The sequence below is a fragment of the Penicillium brevicompactum genome (assembly GCF_028827555.1).
Source record: "Penicillium brevicompactum strain IBT 35665 chromosome Unknown utg000009l_segment0_segment0, whole genome shotgun sequence".
In the NCBI taxonomy this organism is placed as follows: domain Eukaryota; kingdom Fungi; phylum Ascomycota; class Eurotiomycetes; order Eurotiales; family Aspergillaceae; genus Penicillium; species Penicillium brevicompactum.
Window position 1 is genome coordinate 1,083,507 of NW_026623212.1, and position 16,828 is coordinate 1,100,334.

The 16,828-nt window shown below is 50.3% G+C and overlaps 6 protein-coding genes across 6 annotated transcripts; 5 read left to right on the forward strand and 1 right to left on the reverse strand.

The window, feature by feature from the left end:
* Nucleotides 1-2,157: 2,157 nt before the first annotated feature.
* On the forward strand, nucleotides 2,158-4,412 carry N7506_011858 (uncharacterized protein; the record flags this gene model as incomplete). The annotated part of the gene is made up of 2 exons (XM_056961149.1): nucleotides 2,158-4,245; nucleotides 4,299-4,412. 2 exons carry the CDS (start codon nucleotides 2,158-2,160, stop codon nucleotides 4,410-4,412), a joined length of 2,202 nt encoding a protein of 733 aa, XP_056805683.1.
* A 1,349-nt stretch (nucleotides 4,413-5,761) lies between these two features.
* On the forward strand, nucleotides 5,762-7,083 carry N7506_011859 (dolichyl-phosphate beta-glucosyltransferase; the record flags this gene model as incomplete). The annotated part of the gene is made up of 3 exons (XM_056961150.1): nucleotides 5,762-6,489; nucleotides 6,545-6,662; nucleotides 6,739-7,083. 3 exons carry the CDS (start codon nucleotides 5,762-5,764, stop codon nucleotides 7,081-7,083), a joined length of 1,191 nt encoding a protein of 396 aa, XP_056805684.1.
* A 1,832-nt stretch (nucleotides 7,084-8,915) lies between these two features.
* On the forward strand, nucleotides 8,916-9,686 carry N7506_011860 (uncharacterized protein; the record flags this gene model as incomplete). The annotated part of the gene is made up of 1 exon (XM_056961151.1): nucleotides 8,916-9,686. One exon carries the CDS (start codon nucleotides 8,916-8,918, stop codon nucleotides 9,684-9,686), a length of 771 nt encoding a protein of 256 aa, XP_056805685.1.
* An 850-nt stretch (nucleotides 9,687-10,536) lies between these two features.
* Nucleotides 10,537-11,811, forward strand: N7506_011861 (uncharacterized protein; the record flags this gene model as incomplete). Its single annotated transcript, XM_056961152.1, has 1 exon — nucleotides 10,537-11,811. The coding sequence occupies one exon, from the start codon at nucleotides 10,537-10,539 to the stop codon at nucleotides 11,809-11,811; it is 1,275 nt and encodes a 424-aa protein (XP_056805686.1).
* Nucleotides 11,812-12,904: 1,093 nt separating this feature from the next.
* On the forward strand, nucleotides 12,905-13,714 carry N7506_011862 (putative cell wall protein; the record flags this gene model as incomplete). The annotated part of the gene is made up of 1 exon (XM_056961153.1): nucleotides 12,905-13,714. One exon carries the CDS (start codon nucleotides 12,905-12,907, stop codon nucleotides 13,712-13,714), a length of 810 nt encoding a protein of 269 aa, XP_056805687.1.
* An 848-nt stretch (nucleotides 13,715-14,562) lies between these two features.
* Nucleotides 14,563-15,706, reverse strand: N7506_011863 (ATG3/ATG10 family protein; the record flags this gene model as incomplete). The annotated part of the gene is made up of 3 exons (XM_056961154.1): nucleotides 14,563-15,094; nucleotides 15,155-15,289; nucleotides 15,387-15,706. The coding sequence occupies 3 exons, from the start codon at nucleotides 15,704-15,706 to the stop codon at nucleotides 14,563-14,565; spliced, it is 987 nt and encodes a 328-aa protein (XP_056805688.1).
* Nucleotides 15,707-16,828: the final 1,122 nt, after the last annotated feature.

The following is a 16,828-nucleotide window of genomic DNA, read 5'->3' on the forward strand; positions in this document are numbered from 1 at the left end:
TATGTTTGGTTTTTGGTTGGTGGTTGGCTGTTGCGGTTGAAGCTCGTTTGCTGTTCAGTTATGACGTCGGGAGAAGTGGAGATCTTGACTTTGCTGTCTTCACCCTCTACGGAGTACTCTGTACGGAATACGGAGTACGTCTGAAACGTTATTTTTTCTTTTTTGATTGTGATTTTCTTTTTTGATTTTCTTCCCACCAGAAAGGAGATCTGTCAATGGGTTGGCAAAATACGGAGTAGGCATGGCACTGCGTCGCAAAACAATCGGGGGCTGGGGAATATCCCTTTGGGCCCCAAGATCCAAGGCTATTTTTTGCGGTGATTTTGTTTCCCCTCGTTGCATACCAGTAGTCAAAGCTCTCTACTTGCAGAGGGAACACCTCATGATCAAAGATAATCGCAGGCTAATTATCACAGAACCGAGTCATGGTATAGCTCCTTGTACACATATCAGCAACCTTGGAACCTCCATACTCCAAAGGTCACATCACTCATTCTCCAGAGTCCTACAAAGCCAGCAGATTTCTATAATATGAACCAATCGAACCGCGCCAAGATCCCCTTCCCCAGCACCGAAGCATGCACACCAGTCATCTAGAAGTTTGTCGAATCACCCGGGTGAAGTCTGCACCCCCACTTCACACGCTAATCCTGGTCGCATCATGCAAGCTTATACATATTGCATCGCAATGTCAGGGTCAGTCCCAATCTCACACCCGGGCAATATCCTTCATGGCTTGATATCACATCATCCCTCCTTACCTCTCGGATCTGGGCTAGATGCTTGTGGAGTACGAAGGTTGCCTTGCGAGCAATGCGACCCAGGCGGGTTTGGGTTGAGCAACAGACCAAAATTTGTGCGGCTGAATATAGTCTTGAAATTTTTTTTTATCTCATGATCTAAAGCTTGAATTCTTCCTAGCTGGGGGTTTATATTTGTACTTGCCAAGGTGACAGCTTCCAGGATTATGCGAATGCTGCGTTACTCGGTTCCACGGTTCCAAGGTTGCGGCCTCCGGGGTACAGATGTATTGCATTCAGGTCCACTTTCGGCTTTCGTGTTTGAGTCGGAAATAGAGCTGATCTGGTAAAGGGTACTCGTAGATCGAAATGACTCGAATTCAAAGACCCAAAACACCGAGTAAAAAGCATGGCTGTCGATCAATCCCGGTAAACTGAACCATCACCTGAGCATTCCCGACGAGATGAAAAGGCCATGTGGCCCTGTGCTCACAGGTATCCCTTGGGGAAGCCCGGAACATCGATCCACGTCCCTGTCGCATGATTTTCCATCGACCATCCCAGGAAAATTAGCGACTGGCTTTCTAGGCGGCTAACCCACTTGGCCCGGGGAATGCTCCCACAGCCCCGGAGAGCACCAACATTATAGGCCCAGTCGTATAGCTGATGCATTCTGCGAGCTATACTACGTACGGAGGACACTGTACGCCTCATACATCCAAGTGAGGCTACTTTGGTTGGAATTTGCCCATTTTCAAGGTTTGAATGAACATGAAGCCAAAGAAACGGTGAGGTTGGAATTGTTATCTAAATCGACTTTCCAAATTTGGCAAAGAGCGGTGACCGGGTCCAAGCAGTGCCCTAGCGCAGGCAAGGGTATGCCTATATTTGACCCAAAAGCGGCATGCTGCGCGTGTCAAGTTGGTTCTTTGGGAACCCATTGGGCTATGTTGGGTCCTCAGGTGAGGCTAGAAATATCATTCGGGATTTAATGAACATAAAACGAGGATATAGATCTGAAGGTAGGAAAAAGCAAAAAAAAGGGGATAAAATAGTAGGCAACTGGAAAAAAGAAAAAAGGAAGGAGATCGACAAAGATCTTAGCCCCGAACGAATAACCCGGGTAGCCCGTTGCCTGCGAGAGCCTGTTTGGTATAAATAAACTACTGCGGAGTCCCCCTCTTTTTTGTGCCTCATCTATACCTTTTGCCCAACTGATGACGAAATACACGCCTAATTCTTTCTCTTTTCTCACATGGCTTCTTGGTTAATTTTATGAAATGGGCGAATGCCAGAGGCCAACACGGCCCAATTTTTACGCCAAGAGGTTCTCAGAAGCTATTGGTAGTGTGTCACCTAGGCGAGTCCCGGTATTCTTGCACTTGAATCTGTCCTAACTTTCCATTCTAGACACTCGATGAAGAGACTACTATCAGAAGAGCTGATCTCAGAGTCCGTGGGCGCGCGCTGTTATTCCGCGGGCCCGCCAACTAATCGTCCACTCTCAACGGGCGTTCTGGCAGATGAGTGCACGCTAGAATCAATCAGTAGCCCCGGCATGCGGGCAGTGAGAAGCTCCAGTCGCGGCAGCGTAACTCATGTCGGCAAGCGCCGCAGGGATAGCTTCCGGGTCTCCCGGGAACCTCGACGGTCAGCCACAGGTCAGCAGTTAAGGACTAGTGTGCCTCAGTACATTGCTGAAGGAACATCAGAGAGAAAGGCGGTTACCAATGCCAAGCGAACAAATGAAGAGCCGCGAAACATCACGACACGTCCGGACTTTCCAAGATCGATATCAAGTCCGGTTGCTGGGTACAGCAATGCGGCTTTGGATAGCCAAGGAGGTAGTCAATGCCTTATGAATCAGAATGAAGCTCATAGCATGCAGCCTCAATGTTTTAACACGATCAAAGGCGAGCTAACAGAGAATGTGGATGTGGTTATGGAGGACCAAGAGGCAGGACCAGAACCAGGACCGGGGCCAGAACCGGAGCAAGAAACTCTGAAACCAACGCCTGATGAGATGTTCAGACAGCTTAAGACCCTTCCAATCACCGAAGAGCAATTGGTCAATGAAGTGCGTGGGATCTACACGGGCCTAGTGATGGTGGAGAAAAAATGCATCGAGATCGATAAGCAACAGGCGGAATCCAAACTAGAGCTATCACCATCCCAGTGGCAGAGCCTTGTCGCAGTCCACAGAACGCTTCTCTACGAACATCATGACTTCTTCCTCGCATCCCAGCATCCCTCCTCCGGTTCAATTCTACGACCTCTGGCAGACAAGTATTCAATGCCAGCGCGTATGTGGAAATACGCCATCCACTCATTCCTGGAGCTACTGCGCCAAAAACTCCCCGGTTCGATGGAGTACATGCTCGATTTCATCTACCTCTCCTACTCAATGATGACACTGCTTCTGGAAAGCGTGTCCCATTTCAAAGAAACGTGGATTGAATGCCTGGGCGATTTGGCGCGATATCGAATGGCCGTAGAAGAATTTGACTACAAAGACCGTGATCTCTGGGCTGGAATCTCTAGATACTGGTATAACCAAGACGCAGCCAATATCCCGGAGAACGGACGCATCCAGCACCATCTGGCAGTCTTGTCGCGTCCGGATCGTCTGCAGCAGTTCTTTCACTACACGAAAGCATTGACTTGCGTTCGCCCTTTTGCAAGTGCCCGAGAGAGCATTGCAAACTTAGTGACTCCGACTTTGGATATTCCGCCTGCAAGGCTGAATTTGATCACTTCGTTTGTGGCTGCTCATGGCGCGAACTTTCAGCAGAGCTCGACGGCGGAATTTATCTCCCGCGCAAAATTATTTCTCTCGAAACTGCGGAAAGAAGTCAAGATGCTGGGTCGGCAGGGACAGCAAGGTGTTTATATGACTTCTTGCAATATTGCAGCGATATTTCAATTTGGGGACAAGAACGGGATTATGGAAAAGGAATTCATTTGGAAGAGACCCATTCCTACAGCAGAAGGGCGTATGTTGTCGATGCAGGGGACATTTGGCGCAAATCCGGTCACCCGTCCTACATACTCTGATCTATCATCTCAACTGGTGTTCCGAGCGAGTTCGCTCGCATTTCACACTTTGATAGTCATGCTCGATCAAATCGGTGACCAGAACATGTATCCGAATGTACATATCTCCATGGCGTTCGTGTGGTGTCTTACCCTCAACCCGGCGGCTATTCAACGGCTAGAGCCATTGGTTCCTTGGGCAAGATTGACAACGTACCTCAACAGTCTGTTCGGGTCTGATACTGCCGTCTCCAAGATTGAGGCGGAGGAATTTCCAGTTTCCGACGATACATCCGTCAAGCAGCTACCGGAGGACTTTTTGATGAGAGGCCAGGCTTGGAGTCGACTTTACCACCCAGAGAATTTCTTCGAGGGAGCACCCTCAGAGGACGACAGACCATCAATTGAGCAGCCTTCAACGCTGATTCCCAGAATACAACGGTGCCTTTGGCTCGGAGTTAGAATTGCAACTGTGAGTTACTCTTTGACAAAGTTGATTCTAAGTAAACTGATTATTCTCTACAGTTCACACGCTGGATGACGTATGACCAGACCCGAGGATTCGCGCCAACGCAATTAGCACACGAATATGCTCCGATTGCAGAATCCATCGACTCTCTCGGCAGTAATACTGACTGAGCTACCAAACGCATGGCCGAGTGAGGCTTTGGACTGACTCAGCAGGGTTGAGAGCAATTCTTTACAGCGGGACCCTTAGCCAACCTTGATCGTTCTGGCGAAGCCAAGCAGCAAAGCTCGAAGCACAACCCAACCAGCAAGCACAAGAGGTTTGAGACATGATTAAAACTGGCTCCGCTGTACCGTCGCAATACCGACATGCGACATCCTCGGAAATACTTCAGTGATTGGAGTTTGGGGGATTTCCTTGGTTTGAAAATAGCTTCACATCCTGGTACAATATTTCCTAGGTCCTTTCCTGTACACGCAACCCGGAACGGATTTCCTTTTGTTTTCTTGGTACCAGGCAGAAAATATCATGAGTCGGCCACGACTATACGACAGATTTTACAGAACAGATGCCATGCCTACCGGACCTGGACTTTCCTGCTGGAACACTCCGAGGACTTGGCTGTTTGGGGCCTCATACCGTGGAACAATGAATCGGCCCTGGATTTCTTGGATCGCCTACCCCAGGCTACCATTGATTATTTCTCTGGCTCAATGGTATCTGGAGAATTGAGCTGGCTTTTCCAGTGCCGTGGAAGGGGACGGCAGGGGGTTGTCTTGGTTGAAATGAGACCTTGCCTTGTTTGCTTCAGTGGTCTACTTTGGAGGCTGTCTGATTCATGGCTGTTATATTATCATGACATTTGAGTGTTGAGATTGGGGCTGGGGCTGGGGCTGGGGCTGGGGCTACATTTGTCTCACAATGAGTTTAGGAAGGGGAGGAAGAACTTGCGCTGGGTGTGGAAGAGACGCGCACCAAAAGAGAAGGGAAGTATAGGAATGACAATAACCATGGAAGATCCACAGTCTTCTTCGTGTAGGTATGCTAAATGCTATCCCCTAGGCCTTCATATTTCTCTATAAGCTTTACCATCTCTGTCACTAGCTGTCTTCTGCTTTCAATCTGGGAACTCAGTGTATAGTAAACAATGGACAGATTGGGCCATCTCGACTATAGTACGCGAAGCTGTGTATAAGCCGTAGCATTTGCACACTTGTTTGCCCAGCTCAAGTAGCCTTGTATAAAATCAATAGCATAAAAGTGTACAATGCGCGAGAAAAGAAAAGAAAAGACCAGAGCGATGTCAAGTTGAAAATGCCAAGAGGAGCAAAGAACCGTGGCTCCGCTCGGGTGTGGGGTGCAGCTTATTTCGGGAGCTTGCGCGTTGCCGAAAGGCCATGCTGGCGACTACTGATTACTCCAACATTCCCCTCAACTTTCGAACAACTTCCTATGAACTCATAGTGAAAACTTCCCTTTGCGCACTCGCGTTCCCTTTCCCGCGTCTGACGCCTCCACAATGGCCGCCTGGAGCGAGGTATGTCGCCAATGCGTCGACACCGTCGTCGGAGTCCCAATTGAGATCCTCCTTGTGGCCATCCTAGCCACTCTACTTGGTCTATTAGTTCTAGTGAGTAGCGAACCTCGTCTAAGCCGAAACCCGATCGTGGCACAACCTCGAAACCCCCAGCCAGACACTAATCATCCACAGTTCTTCATCTTCATCTTCACCGTCGCGCCTGTTCCACGCGCCCCCCTCCCAGAAGAAAAGAAATACCGAACCCTCTCCAAAGATGGAACCGTCACAACCCCCGAGTCCCTCCCCAGCTGGCTCGACTCCTCACCCACCCACACCATAACCCCAGCCTCCCTCTTCATGTCCGTCGTCATCCCCGCCTACAACGAAGAGGACCGATTAACCGGCATGCTGGAAGAAGCCGTCAACTACCTCGAGCGCATGTACGGCACCGCTCTCAGCAACGAGCGCGTCCTGCGCAACCGCAAGCTAGAGACTGAATCATCCCCAGATCGCGGCTGGGAAATCCTCCTTGTCTCAGATGGCTCCACGGACAGCACTGAGGACGTGGCGTTCCGGTTTGCGCGCGATCACCAGCTTTCTATGCATCCGAAGGGGCATGCGGGACCGTGGACTCCGCAGGTTGCGGAGGGCGTGCATATCCCGCCTGGTACGATTCGTGTTGTTAATTTGACGCACAATCGTGGGAAGGGAGGGGGCTGTCACGCATGGTATGCGTCATGTGCGGGGGCAGTATGTTGTCTTTGCGGATGCGGATGGTGCGAGTAAGTTTGATGATCTGGGGAAGTTGGTTGGGGCTTGTCGGGAAGTGGAGGATGGGAAGGGTCGCGCGGTGGCGGTGGGTTCGCGTGCGCATATGGTTGGCAGTGAGGCGGTGGTTAAGGTGAGTGGCTCTTATTCTTCTTCTTCTTATTGAAGAGAGGGGTTTTTTTTGGGATAAAGGATCTAACGATTGGTAGCGTTCGAAATTGCGCAATTTCTTGATGCATTCGTTCCATTTGATCTTGTGGTTGATGACGCCGCCTAAGACTGCTACTGTGAAAGATACGCAGTGCGGATTCAAGTTATTCTCGCGCAGTGCGTTGCCGTATATTGTGCCGTATATGCATTCCGAAGGCTGGATCTTCGATGTCGAGATGCTTATGCTGGCTGAGTTTGCGAAGATCCCTGTGGCCGAGGTGCCTGTGGGGTGGCGAGAGGTGAAGGGCAGCAAGTTGAATGTCTTGCGTGACAGCATTGGCATGGCTTGGGGCTTGGCTGTCCTGCGAGCAGCTTGGTCACTGGGTGTGTATAGACAGCGATGATCGAGTCTGGAACTTGATTTCTAGACTTGGATTACAAGATTGCTTGATTTATTGATAGCGAAACAATGCATATTGACATTTTGGGAACTTATCAGCGGTGTCTATGGTGTTTTAACGTTCATGGTTACGTATATTGTGAACCACTGGCTTCACATGCGTCGTGACGACCTTGTCTATCTTCGGCTTGGATCGGAGATTCCGAGTGGCGACAATCACTTGGGCAAGGATAATACATCACCTATGCGATTGGAATATGCAAGTGACCCAAACGAGCGATCGACGGTTCCACACGATCTTGCTGAAGATCTAAAGTGGACACACTGTGTACTTCAAATCCAACTCGCACCTGGGCATCTTCCAGGGTTGTTCTAAGGTTAAGACCCAGATTTAAAGTCCCATATTTTCTCTTCGTTGGACCTCTCAATCTATCTTTCCATCAAAGTAAAAACACTAAGTCACTGTCCCAACTGCCCATTGGATGGTTTCCAATGCTACCCAGGATTGCCATCAACTGGCTTTAGGTATGCGAATGAGTGTAGTAGGTGCGTAACTTCTTCTTTTCTGATTGCCTGGCGAATCGTTATTACATCCATGTTGTAGATCTTACTTTTCAGATACTGCCCAAGTGTTTGTCTCTGTTACTATTTATTTTCAATTGGAGTGGCTAAGACAGAATAGAGGCATCTAGATACCCGACAGGGGAAATTAAGTTTTATATCAAATGTAACAAGGCCCAACCCCAGAAACTTTCAATCAGCCGCCAGATTTGCCCAGGTGTACGACATTTAATTTCACAGTATGCCTCCAGGGCTGGCTCAGAACAGCTTTCAAAAAAGATGTATATGGTACCGTTTCTAGAAATTGGATTATTGGACGAAGATTTGGCCAAATGGTGTCCCGTCAACAGCTCGATGCCCAGGTGCCTACCGTTCTCTGTTGGTTCTGTTTTCTTTCTCATCATGGTATCAATGGCTTCCCGAGGTCCATGAAGAAACTGGCGGTTTGATATGCCTTGCAACACAAATTTTTCTTATGGTCGATTTACTCCTCTCTGGGATTTGATCCTAACGTACGGGGTATTCAGGGTCCTAAGGAGCGGTAAGGGGGAACTAGAACGGAAATGGATAACTAGCCAAGATATGTCCACAGGGCATGCCCAGGGGCAAGAAAAGAAAGCACAAACCTATGGTGCAACCCCAACATGCAGCTCAGATGCTGGTTGGGGGTACACGGCAGAGTAGATAATCTGCAATGAGCGAGGTGTGTTGTGAAGTATATAATGTCTGCGAATCTCCACCTTGCGAATGCCGAAGTACCCACAAAACAAATCGGGCGATCTTCTTCACTGTACTACAGCCTTTGCGAAACAAACGTCATCGGTCCGAGCAAATTTTGGCGCGAACCCATGGATGGCTTCAGGAACAATTTTCACGCCGAGCGATTGGCTCGGCGAAGAGCGCACATCGAGTCGAGTTGGCCGAGTTGTACAGTCATATCGGCGAAGTGTCCCTTCTAGTAACTAAACAGGTTCTTACGTATGGGCTGTTCAGATGCCGATCAGACGGTCATCTAAATGGGAAGGTGAAAAAATGGCCTGACACTTGCAGTATAATACCAGTCATCTTCCTCAGATCAGATCCGGTCTCTCAGATCAGATTTGAATTCTGAAATACAGCAACTCTCCGAGTCCAAGCTTTTTACAATTTGCGCGAGTTTCCACTTATTTTCGAGTCAAAAAATTTCTGACAGTGGCAAAGCGTATACACTCCCGAGTGGTTCCACGTTTTTATAAAACGGATTCGATAGCCGCATTCGAGAATCACAATTCCTCAATGGCGAGATCAGATCCTTCGTCTCTCCTTCGTCTCCCAGCAGAGCTCCGCCTCAAGATCTACGAATATGCCCTCGCCGTACCAAATGAGTACCTGGACAAGCCCATGATCGTAGTAGACGATCGCGGCAAGACCTTCACAGCCCGCGGGCAATACAGAGCCCTATCCATGAACCCTCGCTGGGAAGGCGAAGATGGTACCGCGCGCAAACTACTCGCCGTGAATCGGCAGATCCACGACGAGGCCGAAGACTACCTCTACTCAACACACACTCTCTTCTTCCGCAACTCATTCAATCTCGACCGCCTCGATGCGTTTTTAAGTACATTGAGCGCGACAGCGCGAACGCGCATCCGCAGCGTCGGCTTCGAGGTCTTTTTCTTCGTGCATACGCAGAATGGCGTGCCGAAACGCTCGCTGCGGGAATACGAGCATGCGGGTCGAACGCTTGCGCAAAAATTCTCGTCTTGGCATAGTACGCTGCTGTACCTGGATCCGCGGTTCTATTACCCTTCTGCTAATGTGGGTGGTCGGGATCTCACGGCCCGAGGAGTGTTCGATCTCGCCACGCGGTTCGGGGCCCTTTGTAAGGATGTGAGCTTTGTTCCGCTGCCGAGAGGTGACCAGCATCTGCTGGAGGAAGCACAGCAGTTTGTTTGGCGCAGTCGGTCGCCGCCTCGCTTGTCGGATGATCGACGATCTATCAAGGGTTCTTCTTCGCTGGACTGGAAAGTCTTGCCAAGCCGTTTACCCACGTCATCTGTTTTCTGAGCGAATCTTTTTACTTTGTATATTTCTTTTCTTTATGATTCCCATTTTGTCTGCATCTTTGCGATTTGATTGGTGTTCGTTTCCTGCCCTTCTCTGGTCTCGTGCTATCCCAGGCGTACTAGTCCTGCGCTATGACGTGTGCACGATGATTCGAAGGGCATTTGATTGATATAAATGATATATCCATATACATGTCATTTGCAAGGACCTGGCGCAAATTGCGGAAAATGAGGCGTTTGATGTGTTTAAAGTGGTGTTCTTCGGGTATGTTCTCGTCTTCACTCTGGCATTTATATAGATGCATAATTTATTTCTAGATTTTATTCCACCACACCTGGGCATAGATCAGATTTATTAGATAATTCAATATGTACAGAGCAGATCTCTCGGTGATCAAAGCGACTTTCCCAGTTTGACGTCATGGAATACCCGTTCGCAGAGAGAGGGCTACTATGTAACATTTCCCCATTTCCCCGGACTGGTGGGGATTTGTGGCTACTTAACCTCCACACCCCTCCTTTGTCTCCGAGGCCATATTAGGATATAAGGATACAAGGATATAAAGGCAAGCTTCTGGTACCTGAAGGCTACCCAAATCCAGCCCAACTCGTTCGTCCATTCATTATCGAACGCGTTGTCCCGAGGCGTCACATGTGGACCATCGACGGCATTAGCTGCTGCGTTATTCATTTTATTGACCGCTTCTCCAACTCCACCTGGGCACTCGCAGTCTGGACCTGGGATTGCAAAGACAACAAAGTCGTGCGTCGTTGGGCATTTTTATTGTCGGTGTAAATACTTCGCTCTTATCGCCCATCCCCCTCGTATCGACGGAAAAACAACTCCAGCCATGAAGACCGCCAAACTTCCTGACGGCCACGGAAGCCTCTACAAAGAAGTGCGCTTCTCGCCCACTCAATCCCCATCCCGTCGCACAAAATCCGTATCGGCTACTTTCCCTCCTACGATCTCGGGCTACGGCCGAACCGCCTTTCACGACTCCGCACTCCTGAACTCCTTCGCCATGGACACCTCCTACATTGACCAATCGCGCGCCTTACTCCAGAACCAACGGGTGAACTTCGAGACGGAACGAAAATTGTTCGCGCAGGAGAGGAGGTTATGGGAGAAAGAGCGGGCGCTGCTCCGATCGAAAATTACCGAGCTGGAGGCGGTGGTGAAGGATCAAGGGAAGAGGAGCAACAAGCTGGGGCCGGACGCCGCCAAACTCGTGCTCGGCGCATCACAAATGAGCCATGCGAATGGCAATGGCTTCACAGCGCAGGTGTGGGAGGGATCAAGTCCAAACAGTCAGCCTACAAGGGTGTTTTTCGACTACGATTCTCCAAATCAAGCCTACCTGTCGCCGATCTCCGAGAGCGGGATGAACCCACCGTCCCTTGATCAGGCCCTTTCACCTCAAGGGCAACTGGCGGACCCATCTGGGGCACCCGTGAGCTTGCCCGTGCCAATCGAGAAATTGGACAGCACACTTGATGGCATCACACTCAAATCAACCGCTTTGCCACCCGGGGTCGTCGCACGAGTGATCACCCCGCCCTCGCCGTCGCCCCTGGAAACCCAGATCTCCCCTGCAACCCCTGGGACAACTGCAAGGCCTGGCCTTGAGCATCGAAACAGTCTCAAGCTCAAGCTGTCAGAGCTCGGCCCGCCCAATGAAAGATTGCTCCGCGATGCGGGCCACACCCCGATGGCGATCATCGATGCAGATGAGAGCCAACGGTCCACGAAGGAGGGGTCTCCCCTCGAGGTGCCCTCGCAGTCTGAGGAGGCCCCTCTTGCGCCCGTGGCAACCAACGTCCAACCCTCGGAGAATAGGGAGTCCTACTTCCCGGAGCTGCCTGATCTACCAGACGATCCCGCTCTCAAGGGGCCCCTTGGTCTGATCAATGATGAAGAGCACGATAATGATTTTCTGAGCGCGTTGGATCAAAAACTCCTTGATCAGGCTAAAAATATACTTGGCTCCTCGGTCGAATCGGCAGATCCCAACGAGACGGATCCCGAAACTGAGCTCCCCAACTCAGGTCACAATGAACCTGAACTCAAGTTCAAAAAATCAACTAACTTCGGCACAGCATTTGGAATTTCGAATTTGGGTTAAACCCCTCCAACTTACGCTCGGGTCTTCTTTGTGATCTATACAATCTGTGTGATATATCTGCTGTGGATCTTTATATTCTTTTCTTTTCTGGCCCCATATGACCTGCATATCCCCGAGATGTTACAACTTTTGATTTCTGGCGAAATACCTCACGAGATTATGACTTATTCTGATGTGTGCAATATAACTCCAATTGTCTTACCGGTTTCACATTCTCCTGTCGGAGCTTTTTGGCGTTTCTAGGGTGACGAGGGTTGACAGGCACGGTTAGCCCTAGCCAGTGTCCACTACTACCCCGGTTCTAGGTTGATATTGGCGATCCTTGCGTGTGATGCATGGCATCGAAATGAAGTTTATGTCTTGATTGGCCACCTTGAGATATACAGGTGAACCTTGTTAGCAGCCTTATTGACGCCCCTTGCATCATTGCAACCTTTCTCCCCCATTCGAGCCCTCGTGCTGACCTTGTTCATAGAGAAATCCCCAATGCAAGCCATGGATGCAACGCCATGGCTCTACTAGCCGAGATGATATACGCTCCGGATGCTCGGTTCGAGGCGTGCATAAGCTTTGGTCGCTTTGACCACTGGTTTCTCCATACTAGAGAGTCGTCCTAGTGAACCATGCTCCACTCTCATTTCCACCATCCAGGTTCCAGAGCTTTGAGACTCGATGTCTCTCATTAATGCTCTGCTCGGCACTTGCCGTGGTCTGGTACCTTGCAGATCACTGCCCTTGTGGCTTTCTTTAGATCAGTTCCACGAAGGACTAGCTTGTGCCTTGCAGAAACCTCCCTATCTGCTCCTATCTGTTCCTGGATAGAGCCCTTGGCTCTCCCCACGATACCCTTCAAGTGTATATCTCGCGTGAGCCTCGAAAAGTACATAAGGATGCCGTTGCACGCCTCGATTAACATTCTTCATTCTCATCAATCACAGTCTTTTACAGTCTCTTGACAGCCATTCGCTCTTCTCTTTCAAACAACATTCTTTGAATCTCTCATATCTATACCAAAGTCTCGACTCATTCTCGGATTCATTCCATCGAACACATTCACTACACTTTTCCTTCCAATATAACAACTACCGCAACAATGGTTTCCTCTACTATCAACTTCTCCGGCCTCATGTGCCTTTTCCTCGCTCTCGGCCCTGCCACCGTTCTCTCTGCCCCGCAGATCCCCGGCACCCCCGTTCCTGATATCTGGAACCACTCTGAGTCCAGCAACAAAGACGGCAACCACGATTTCACCGCTGGCAGCGGCATCAGCGCCGGCATCCCCGGCGGCCCTCAAACCAACGCCGGCGCAGGAGTTCACTCTTCTCACGACGATGAAGGCAACCACGATTTCACTGCTGGCAGCGGTATCAATGCCGGCATCCCCGATGGCCCTCAATTCAACGCTGGCGCAGGAGTCCACTCCTCCCACCGTGGTCCCTGCGGCCCTTCTTCTGGCGATGACTTCGCCGCCGGCAGTGGCTTCAACGCTGGCATCCCCGGCGGCCCTCAGTTCAACGCAGGCGCCGGATACGCAGACCACCACGACGGCTACCCTTGCCCCGAGCCCGAGGCTCCTGCCGTGATCTTGCCCCCCTCCCCCACTGCCAACGTCCCTATCTACACCCCGGTCCCTATTGTCCCCACTGCTTCCACCACCACTGCTCCCGCTCCCATCGTTCCCACCTACACCACCCCCATCTACATCCCTCACACCACCCCCGCCATCTGGAGCCCCGCCGTCCCCATCATGAAGCCCTCCGCTCCTCTCATCCCCCACCCGGCTCCTGCTCCTTCTTCCTCTCCATCCCCCTCCCCCATGCCCGCTTTCAACGCAGGCTCGTCTCTGGCCCCTGCTTCCGTTCTCGCCGTTGCACTACCCGTCATCCTGGCTTTCTTCAACTAGATCCCCAGTGATACGATACGGCGAAAACGAATAGCAGTCATGCCCTCTCTGCGCTTATGATTGATCCATGATTAATCGCTTGTGAATTTTGAATCTTTTCTTGTCTCGTCACTTGATCGTGTACACCCCCTTTTTCACTACATTCTTCCTTGTTTACTTTTTTTTATAATGCTTTTCGATCCTGGTGTACCCACCGAATACCTGTATTGTCTGTGCCCATACTGGGTCGGATCTTGATCTACTGTTTTGTTACCTCTATACACTTTGAGCGCCGTGGCGTGCCTGCACTTGAGGCGTTCTTTTCATCATTTCTGGTTTGCATTTCATCGTCTTTTATCTATCTCAAATATATGGTTTTAAAACAACTTCTCTTCTTGGTAGACCCTTCATTGATCTAGCCGAGTTTGTTCTCTTCTCTATGGGATAACTATTTTGGATGACCTTGATATCCTATGAGTAGGGAATATTTGGTGCCGCACTCGCGTACCTAGGTAGGTGCTCCATAGATCCTCCGCTAGTTTTCAAACCCCCGGCGATGGAGCTAGGGGACCTTCCAAGGCTGGGAAGGGAGTTTAATGAGTACTCAAATGACTGGTTTCTCACGATGACCGGCATACAATTCACGTTCTAACTGCAAGGGAAAAGATTCTTCAAAGCCATTGATATTGTACGGAGGGTAATCAAAAAGTAGTCAAAGCCATAAAGCTTGACCCAGGGCTAAATCAACGCCAAACTCATGTCGTGTCATGCATATCACATATCGAAAACCAGGTCCAGGCCGCAGTTCATTTCGATCTGTTTCAGTGTAATGGCTCATCTAGCCATAGCCAAATCCCAGAACGAAGATATTATACGCCCATAGTGAAGTCATGCTCAATGCCCGGTGTCACACTGGCAATGAACTTGAGGAATACGACCAGGTACTGATCTACCCGAATAGCAACCTGCTCTTCCTCATCGTGCTGGAGCATTTCCCACTCATCTCCGTGTGGACCCTGCTGCTCGAGAGAGAGATTATTCGTTTCATCCACTAGACCCTCGAGGCCACCACCTGCGCGAAGAACACGGTTTGCTTCATCGCGTGACTGTGTTTGTTTCAGCTTGTCGCGGCGGAGCTTTAGTGCGGCCTCCGCGCGATCTAGGAGGATTTTCATCACTGAGGCATGGCGGCAGGGGTGTACGCTGGCCATCTTGATGTTTCCATCGAACCATGGAAAGTCTTCTAGCGTCACTGTCTTATCTTTGTAATCGCCGACGATGTCCTCCATCATGAGGTGTGGAGGAAGTGGTTCTGACGCTGAAAGATACCCGGAAAGGTAGAGGCGAGGTGTGCGGTAGAAGTTCGAGTATGTGATGTAGAGGGTGTACGTGCGGAGAGGCCTGGAGTAAAGAGTGAGACGTCGTCAAGGCGAAAATCACCGTATAATGGGATAAACTTACTGTGTAGTGCTAGACTGGCCAGCTGGCTCGCGGATGATCGCTTCCTCGTCATCGTCGTCATCCTCCATATCTGGGATCTCATCGTCTTCCTCCTGTTCACCCAAGTTCCCAGATTCATCCACCGTTCGCACGTCGCTGATCCGGGCTTCTTGTTTGTCCTTTTCAGCAGCGGTATCTCGGCCCCCACCAGTGCGCAACCAGCCATCTTCCCCATCGGCTGCGGCACTCTCACCCCCCATCGCCGCCGGAGAGGTAGTCCCTCACGATCTCATCCTCCAACCCTGCATCGCCGGCAAAGTTGTCATTCAATCTCCGGTGACATGGCACTCCCCGAGTTACGAGGAACTGCTTTCCTTCTGGGAGATAGGGGACACGCTTTTCTGGCCTCGAGGCATCAGCCCAGGACCATGTGGGGAACTTGTAGACTAGGTAGTCGCCGGCAAGCACAAACTCCTCCGGGGTGATTTGACCGGAGTTTCGGAAAGTCGAGGTACGTGAGACGGGGGCGAGGCGATCCCGCCAGGTTGATAGTGTAGAGTGTAGGATATTCATGGTGGTTGAAAAAGAAGTGAGGGCGTACAGAGACCGGCGGGGGTGATAAGCGGTGTGGGGCACATGATCCGCGTCATTCCCAGTCTCGTGTCAGATGATATTTGCCGCATCTTTTCGATCTTGAGAACTTCACTTGCTCACTTGCTCATTTGCTCCTTCGCACTTGATACAAAGAAACATCTAGGTCAAATGTCTCGTTGCATTCTGTGATTATCTCAAGTCAGTGGTTCTGGGTAGTTCGCTTTGTGGTCCACATACCCGCGATTACTGTCGGCTTTGAAAACAATGATTTATGTTCTACTTGAGTATCTGTCTTCGCCCAACCAAGAGGATTTCGGCATAAAGTCCTTCTTTTTTGCTTCATGTGTGCCGACAGCTATGTTGCTAGAGTCGCGGAGGTAACAAATCCGGTCTTCCAAGGTGCTCGCCAAACTTTGGCACAGAGACGACCTGGGGATGCTTTTGTGCTGCACTCGCATAACATGTAGTCGCAGAAACTGGCATATTGACCTGCAAGTGTTTATTGGTGGGACATAGATAGCCCTGAGGCGCGGCATAGTTCCGCATAAAGTGCCCTAGGGGCTCGGGCATTCAATTCGGGTAGAGTAAGTGTGTACCTCGGAAACTGAGCATACGATGGTTTTTTAAGTTCAAGAGAGATCTCTCAATCTGCTCTGATCCCCTGAGAAGTCCAACTCTAGCAATCACATTGCTCTGTACATCTTGTCAACAGGATCACAAGTAAGAGAGAGCTCCGCCAGGAGAAGCGTAGAGCTCAAGACGAATACGGAGTACATTGGAATGAGTGTTCCACACCCCCACACAACCTAATACTAAAGGGGGTCCTCCAAATCAATAACCGGTATGGAGAAAGATATGATTGCCGATGCAGGGTCTGTCCAGGTGAGGGTCTGATCGCTCAATACATGCCGAATCGGCTCCACCCCCACAAAAGGCAGGCTTAGCATCTTGGCATCCCCAAGGCGAGCCTTAGCCTTGAATTTACTGACGTGCCCACGCCAGACTATACTCAATACGTTGCAATTATGCTCATCTGCCAAGATAATCAGTCGCCGCTGCGGAGGTGCTTCATTTGCCGGTGCTTCTGGAGGTCTATAAAAT